The sequence below is a fragment of the Oryzias melastigma genome, linkage group LG10, assembly GCF_002922805.2.
Source record: "Oryzias melastigma strain HK-1 linkage group LG10, ASM292280v2, whole genome shotgun sequence".
NCBI lineage: Eukaryota > Metazoa > Chordata > Actinopteri > Beloniformes > Adrianichthyidae > Oryzias > Oryzias melastigma.
In genome coordinates this window covers 13,738,567-13,747,335 of record NC_050521.1, presented here as the reverse complement: position 1 = coordinate 13,747,335, position 8,769 = coordinate 13,738,567, and the positions used below count along the sequence as shown (strand labels likewise).

Here is an 8,769-nt window from a genome sequence, read left to right as displayed (position 1 = left end):
TGTAACATTTTGTCTAAAATTGTTTACAAGTTTAGCATGCTAAGGTGCAACTAAAATATGCTAGTGAAATAACTTCAAAAGTATTGTAACAGTCCAGAGTTCCAACCACCTCGACTTCACTGCGGCTGAGACAGTTTCCAAAACAAACAAAGAGGACGAAGAGGAAAAAAGCTCATAAGTGTGACAACTATGAACAAGAACAATCTAAACTAAATGAGTTGCATGCATCTGTTATGAAAGTGCACGTTTGTGTCTTTTTGTCTCTGTGTGTTTCCCTTTTATTGTTAGAGAGGAAAGAAGCCACCTGCCTGCATTTTCTCCAGCAGCTGTTATCCTCTAACTGGCAAAGGTGGGGACAAACATTGCACATTTGCTAATTGCATTTCACCAACACAAACATGCCATGTGCATCAATAACAAAACAAGGGCTTTTTAGAGTTATCTGTTTAATTCAAGGATCAAAAATAGGACAATTTACAGAAGAAGATTTTGTTTATTCAACATTTCATGTCTACAGTCTGGATCAAAAAATGCAGTTTTTTCAGAAAATGATGAAACCTTTTTCTAATTTCTGCTTTGAGAAACAAAAGCCAAAACTCTTAGGAGTAACATGAATTAAGCCAATAGAAATAGCAGTAGCATAAAATCAAACCTTATATGAAAAAAGACCATAAACAATATTTTTTGAAGTTTCAGTTACAATAGCTGTAAAAAAAGTAACCATGAAAGATATTTTACCTTTAAAAGATTTGACAGGAATCTCTATCACTTTTGCAGAGTGTAGAAAATTGTTTCCAAACATTTCTTTTTTACCAAAAAATGTGAATATTGACAGATCTGCCTGGGTAATCCCAAAGTACAATAATAAGAACAATTATTATCTTTTAAAAATAAATTAAATCTGTTCAAGCTGAAGCAAAGTTATGAATTAAACAATATTTCTCTTAACTTCTCTTATGTGCACTAGGAGTTTAACTTACTGAAGGTTGTGTGTAAGTTAATGCAGTGCAAATCATTTTAGCAAAGATAGAAATATACATTACTGTTTAAATGTATTAGCTAATATTCAATTGTCATATTTTGATGGTTATATCCCTTAATGGCAACATGCTAAACATTAGTGCTTGTGCTGTTTGGATGTGGTGCTTAGATATCGTGTTTAAACATTTCAAAAAAATTCAACAGATATAAAGATAGTTTGCTTTTATTGACTGTTTCTAGAGCTTTGAGGATTACTTAAGTTACCATTTTTGCAGTGTAGGGAGTCTGTTATGATAAAATTATTTTTATATATATTTTTTTTAACTTTAAGTTAGTGGGTAGTTATTGGAATTTTGTGCTTCCAGAAAAGCTAGGGTTCAATTCTCAGCCTTAATGATGTGTCAAAGACAGACTCACACACCGAAGAACAGTTAGACTGTGTGAGTGTGTGTACAATTAGAGAACACTGATTCTGAGTGGATGAAAAACAAAGTGCTCTGAAGACCCTGGAGAGAAATTCAGATTTTCCGTGTGTGAGTGGACCACGCACCCTTTTAATGATTTACTGTACCCCACTGTCATGTCTAGTTTATGTTTATGTTTTTTGTGATAGTTTTCCTGCTCCTCGTCCTTGAGTTGCATGGCTGCTGGTTGAGTTTGGTAGGTAGACTGGAACTTATCTGTTGCTTCCTGCACTTGTATGTTTAGTATCTCTGTTTGGGTTTCTTCAGCTAGTTGACTTATCTTTATCTGGTCTGTAATCAATCTTTACGTTTTTTTTACAGATGTTTAGCCTTACTCAAGTTTTTCTTTGTGTGGCTTTGATGACTTAACTGTCGCTGGTGACACCTAAATAACATACGCTCGTTGACCTACTGCAACTCCTCAACTCTTAAGGTGGTCAACATGAATCAGCTGATTCTGAGGCAGAATAAAGCAGCTTTTCCATACTGTTTTTGCACTAATATACGTAATATTACTAAAAAGTTGAGTAACAGCACAAAGCTGCTTTTTTCCACTTTATCCATCAGTTAATTGCGTGAACAGTTGAAGACTTACAATAGTCGAAAGAATGTAAAAGAAAATATCAATTGATATTCATAATCACAGAAAAATCCAAAAGGCTTATACATGTTTTATAAACTCCACATTTTAAACTGATTTTAATTAAGAATAAGATATAAAAACAAAAATAGAAGACCAGAGACAATGTAGGACAGAAGCAAGCTCGTTTTCTTCTGACCAGATTAGCAACTATCTGTTTGTCTGTTTCTTGATGTAATGAGTATTATTAAAATGTTACTGCAAAATAATTTTACGCTCACAGTTCTTACCTAAAATCTGTAGCTATTTAAAACATTAAGCATTTCCTTAATACAATTTTTACCCCAGTCACAGATTTTATTTAAGTGAGCCAACAAAATCTGCCAACAGGTAAGAAAACTGTTCTTACCTAGAATTCTCATTAAGAAAAAAAATGTCGGCACTAAGACATGCTTTATCAAATTAAGAATATTTTGCTGTTAAAAAACAAAAACACTTTCTTCTTGACAAGATTATTTTCTTTCAAGACAGATATAAGACCTTTTTTCTTGAAACAAGAACCTTTTTACTTTCTTAAGATTCAGTTTTGTAGAGTAGTTTCCAAATTTAGCGTCTGTTCTGAGCTAATTGCTGAAAAGAATAAGCAAAACTAAAACATGCATTGGTTGCTCACAAGCCTTACCTTGAAAAACTTCAATTTGACAAAGACTTTTGGAGTTAAATAGGGCAAAAACCCATTTAAAATGAACACTAATTCACAAGAGACTTTATTATAGACACAGGAGAAATCCTGACATTTAAGCTTCACCTTCTGTGAGTTGGTACTCCACATTAGCTTCAAGTCTACAAAAAAGGGGGCAGGAAAGATAATTTTTCTCAGTGTTTTTGCAATTTATACTGTAGAATCTTTATTAAATACTGCACATCAGAGCTGCATATTATTCCTTGAAAAAAAGAAAACATTTTTTTTCATTAAAGTCCCCATTTCAACTATCAGTTTAAATTATTCCCAGTGGTCTTTTAATTGTGATTATGCAGTTCAATCAAAAAGCCTGTATTGTTTTTTTGAGACACATGTTTTGCAGAGCGGCAGGAGTTTACCAGAAATTCACCTCTGGGTGGTGGGAAGGACAGTTGGTGCAGAAGTAACTCTACATTGATAGCCTAGAATTCCTTTGTTTACACTCTCTTCTGCTAGCTTACAGCCCCTTATAAACACCAAGCTAACATTAGCATTAGAAAAAAAAAAAAATAGAAAGACAAGCAATATTGTGGCCATCTGAGTTTGAGCCAGATAGCAGCTCAAACGAGGAAGATGTTAAAACTTCTTTATGTCTGCAAGTGGATGCATCAGAATTGAAGCAAAGCAAGGAGACTTCATTGCAAACCTGAGCTTTTTCAAGCCACAGATTTTCACTGGCTCCTGATCCATCATGATTTAAATAAAGACATACCAAAAAATGCAGTTTTAATCTTAAATTATTTTAAATATGTCCTCCATCAGGAGAAAATGCTATAAGAACATGTTAAAAACAGCAAAACCACAATTTCCATTGAAGTTGGTCTTTAAAGGATCTTTCTAAAAACTGCTTACAGTCTTGAAGAAGACAATAATAATTCTGTTAATGTCCCGACTTTATAATATGTAGATTCAAGTACAGCAAGTCAACAGTTTTCTTTCATTGACCGAAGAGTACTTGAAGTGTGAATGCAGTTGATTCTTTATTTAACAGATTTTGTATGACAGCAACTCAACGCATCTCTTTTATTTCTTTTTGTTTGTTGAGCCAGTACTCCTGTCTCTCCTTCAAACAAATGAGATAAACATGCTGTAACTCCAACTGGAGCAAAAATCGATGCTACACATGAATTCACGGCCTTCACTGCAAACCTCCCCCTGTGTTACATGTGACCTTTGCAAGCTGTAAGGTGCTGTTGGCCTCCAATCTGGTGGACTTGCTGAAGTTAGTCTAAGTTTGTCTCACTGCATGTAATTTCAGAGTTGTGTCATGTTGATGGTGAAGTGTAAATATTGCAGAACATGGCCTGAAGTCATCGCTGTTTTAGTTTGCTATAGAAAAGAGCCAGGATGTGCATTAGTCACCAGACAGACAGACATAGCTGCAAGGGACTGCATGTGTAAATGTATTTACATATATGAAAATCCGATGTTATGCTACTACAACCTGTTTGTGATAGCTGGTGAAAAAAAATATGATTTAATATAGGTCTAAAAAATGTATATGTAAAGAAAAAAAAATCAGAAAAGTTTGCAGTGAAACAATAGAAATCATGGCTGACCCTACAATTCAGCCTTATCTCAGTACATTATATAGCTACATCGTCATTTTGACTGATTTCAACTGGCAATTCAGGTTTTTATACTTGTACATTACCAAAAAATTTTTTTATAGTTCTTTTATTGTTAAATAGTTCATTTCTAGAGCATTTTAACTGTCAACTAACAGTTACCTCATACACCGATATGTCAGATGATTGTGGCAAAGTTCCTATAGATCTCGTGCAGCGTTTAAACTAAAAAGACATTGAGAAAACAAGACCATGAACTGTTACCAACAAATCTCTGCGGAAGAGTGCACATTTTCTTCTAACTGAAATAATTCCATAACACGTTTGCCCTTTTTTGTCATCTCACAAATGAGATGAATAAACCTGTTCCTGTTTTGGTTGGAAAATACCGTATATGCTATTTTTCAAACATTCATTGTGCCTAAACTGCTACAATTTTATTTATTTTAATGTGTCTGCATTCTATAGTCAATGTTTGCTTGCAGCTTTTATTGCATAAAAATATGATATTTTTATCTTTGAATAAAAAGCTTTTCTTCCTAATGTAGCTGCAAATTCACCAAAAGCAACAAAGTTAAAAACACTGGGCATAATATAATAATGCTTAATTTTTTCTGGGTATTAATTATTTCCAAGTAGATACAAATGCTTCCCCTTATCCCTCTGATTAATACCATCAGTTGTGCATGAAAGGCTGAGTCGCTTTAATTAGATAGCCTCATAGATGAAGGTGTGTCTCGCTCCACAGGCTTTACTGCTTTCCTTTCTGACAAAGTGAGGACATGGACGCAAAAGGCAGTCTATCTGCTGTGAATAACAGCTGTAATTTCTGCTTCACCCCCCTGCCCACTTCAAATGCTCTGCATGCTGTCTACTCACAGGGCCGCCCCCTCTCCTCCAAACGGGAGATTCAATGATGTCTGCTGGCAGGGGATGTAGGTCATTCATTGGGACTGCATCGCTCTTGTGCCCTTGTGGTGCCTCGTCACATCGCTTCATTCTTGAATCCCCCCCTCCGAGTCTGTTTCTTACTCCCCGTTTTTTCCTCCATGCAGACTTTGCTTTTAATTAGAGGAGAACTGTCAACATATAGCCTATCCAGCCGACCTTCGCTGACCTTTGACTATTTAACCTCATGCTAACTCTCAGCTACAGTGTTCATTATACATTCTTGTCTGACCTGGCATTGTGAATATAAAGCACTTAGGCCTTATCCGAAGTTATCAAATTGGACATTTGAAGTCTTTACTTCCTCCATTCACCTCTGGTCATTTACCATAAACATCCTGCTTCCCCTGTGTGTTTCTTTCCACCCCGCTTGCGCACAATACTCATAAAAATACCTCTACTTTCCTCAACCACTTCCTTTTTTCACCCTCTTTCACGTCGTCTTTCTTGTCCCCTCCGTTTTCAAAACCTGTCAGTGTCTCGTGGTGTTCTTGCCAAACTTGTCGCCGAGTTGCTGGATGAGCAGAGCCAGCTCTCCCGCGGCCTGGGACTTCTCCTCCAGGAGCTCGTAGCGGAGGCTGGAAATGTCTTGCTTGATTTCCTTCAGCTCGCCTGCAACGCAAACACACAAAGGCGCAGAAATGAAAAGTCGAACAAAGCAAAGAGCAATCAGAATGTGTGAGCATGAAAAATTACAGACATCAGTGCAGGTCAGCAGTCTCAGAGTCTATTTTTTCAGCCCCTCAGAGGTTTTTCTCACATTTTATTTCAGACCTCGTCTCAGAAATTCAGAAAAATCTCAAGGATGATGACAAGTCCAAAATGCTTCCAACTAATTGGTGATCAATTTTATAAATATTAAATACTCAAAACAGACTCAAACAGACAATAAAACAAAAGATGAGTCTGAAATAAAGCATTTTTGAACATATGAAAACTCAAATATAAATTGTGTTTAAAATGATCAATTAAAACAATTAATTATTTATGTTTAGACCTAAAAAACAGAGACAGTAGAGTGTGTGGGGTTTACTGTAAGCTTTATTAAGGAGCTCTCACCCTCATTGACTTCATCGCTCTCTTTGTCCACTTGAGCTTTCAGCACATAACGTTTAATGAGGCGCTTCATGATGTTCTGCGAGAAGAGGAAAGAGGAAGATTAAGTAGGAGAAACCTGGCAGAGTGATGCGACGCTGAATTGTCCACGAAGGAAACACTCTGGTCACATTATTTCCACAAACACAAAATGAGGAGTTCAGCAGCCGTGAATGACAAAGAGATGATGTGTGTGTGTGCGTGTGAGAGTTATTGAGTTTCCCATTGATCTGTGGACAGTAATGTAGCAGATGTCCACTAAGACTCAAGCCAGTAGTCCCTGCATGTGAGCGCTGTGGGCTGATACCTGCCAGTGCAGCGACAGTACATACAGCATGTCTAATCATCTCACAGTCTATGCCAGCTGTCAGAAAAAGAGAAACTACAAAAATAAAAGGATTGGAGAAAAACTGCTGTCTATCCGTATGAAGAGTAGCTTTCCCTGTGGGGAAATGTAAGGCAGGGACTTTTAGACGGGGGCATTTTCTCTTTCTCACTGAAATACTTTGAAAGTACTGCCAACATTTCCAATAAATCCACCTTAAAGGAGCTCATTATGAAATTTCAGCTCTACCTTTTTCTCCCTTCTGGTCATTTCCCCCTTTTAGATTCTTTCAATTTCTTTCTGTCTGTTGCACTTTTCTCCCTGCATCTTTCTCACATTTTCCCGGCTTAACCAGCCCCCTCCTTCCTGTCATCCTGTCAATATCTGCCAGCCATCAACTTTCTATACTTATCTACTTTCCTTCTGCACAGCTATATATTCATCCGCCTCTCAACTACAGCAAATGTCCCTTCTCTTTCTGTTTCATCATCACCTTACCCAACCCTTTGGTCTCTGCGTTTGCTTCTGTTCCGTCTTACCTGATATCGGGTCGGGTGTTTTCTAGACTTTCTCAGGGTGAACTCCTCTCCCGGACGCGACTTAAAGCGTTCATCCTACAGCAGTGAGAGACATACAGCTCACTTAAGCAGAAAAAGGTGAGAAGTAAATCACCATTTGCCTAAAAGAGGTTTGGCTTTCTGAAACGCATGCAGTCTTTAAAAGATTCATTTCTGCTCGCTTTTCATTTTCACATCTTTGTGCTGCTGCATTGACAGCGTTTTGATGCGGTGATGTGAAGAGTTCTGAATCATGTGGAGGCGCTACGTTTATCTGGAACTCACTATAGAATAAAACTAAGAAAGACGCTAATATTAACCAAGTTTGTTCAAAGCACATTGTTTGAAATAGTTTATTTAAAAAAAATAAAGCAAAACACAAAAGCTTGATTGGATCATATAATCCCATACATCTGCTAAATGACTGACAGCTGTCGTGCAGATTTAGAGTGAAAAACTGCAGTCCAAATGTGACACTTCAAAAAAAATCTATTTTTAGCTTTACACATACTTAAGTGTAGTCTTAGTTTAAGTGATATTTTTACAATAACTATTTAATAACAAAGTTTTTAATTAAATGTTCCAAAATTTCCCTTTTGATAAGTTTTTTTTTTTTTTTTTTTTTTTTTTTTTTATATACCATCCATCCATTCTTTGGTCATTCCCCTGCGGTCTGGTTGCAGAAGTCACCCAAGCTACTGTTGTGTGAAAGAAGGTTTCAGGTCACCACTCACACAACAACACATTCACATTCACACCTGAGGACAATTTAGAGGCACAATAACCTATGAAGTATACTGTTCTCAGAGTCTCTGAGAAAACCCACGTATGCACAGGGAGAACATACAAGCTCCACACAGAAAAGGACCCAGCCAGGATTTTGGATCAGGGCCTTCCTCGCTGTGAGGCGAGAGCGCTAACCACTGTTCCGCCGTTCAATAAAAGCTTAAATGCCCCCGTAAAATATAAAAAAAAAAAATGTCCAAGAGAAAAATATTTTATTAGATTTAAATGAAAAAATCTGCATATTTATTCCTCTTTGCAAAGGTAATACAGAGGAAATACCCATTTTAATCAATTCTGTGGTTAATTTAAAGACAAAATGCGGTCTAAAGAAGAGTCAAAGTTTCATTGTTTCATTCAGAAAATTTACCAAGCCAACAGAAAAAAGTATTCATATCTTTGCTGTGTTTGGAAAGATATAAGAAAATCAAAACAAATATGAACACCGGCTGTAGGAATTTAGGATTTCTTTGTCTTTACTCCACATAAAAAAATGCTAAAAAAAAAAAAAAAAATCCATCACCAGTGCTTTGGTTGGTTTTGTTAAGCATCACAGTGACTACAACAGACTTTCTTATCGTTACGAACACGTGTTTCATTGAAGGTAACACAATTAGCTCCAGTTTTCCCAAAAGCATGAAGCACATGCATCAAAAAAACAATGCAAACCACGGCCTCAGAAAGACTACAGCCTCATCCCCTAAGCCTTCCTGACATTCTCAAAGC

At 36.6% G+C, this 8,769-nt stretch overlaps 1 protein-coding gene across 2 annotated transcripts in view; it reads right to left on the bottom strand.

The window, feature by feature from the left end:
- Positions 1-429: 429 nt before the first annotated feature.
- The window catches only part of LOC112153636 (short transient receptor potential channel 7), a 53,564-nt gene continuing 45,224 nt past the window's right edge, over positions 430-8,769 (bottom strand). The window contains exons 10-12 of one of the 2 annotated variants that reach the window (XM_024283998.2): positions 7,243-7,317; positions 6,343-6,418; positions 430-5,895 (exon numbers count right to left, since the gene is read on the bottom strand). In XM_024283998.2, coding sequence (XP_024139766.1) covers positions 5,756-5,895; positions 6,343-6,418; positions 7,243-7,317 — 291 coding nt within the window. In that variant the 3' untranslated portion in view covers positions 430-5,755. The remainder of the gene's footprint in view (positions 5,896-6,342; positions 6,419-7,242; positions 7,318-8,769) is intronic. The other variant, XM_036213902.1, reaches the window with a different exon arrangement.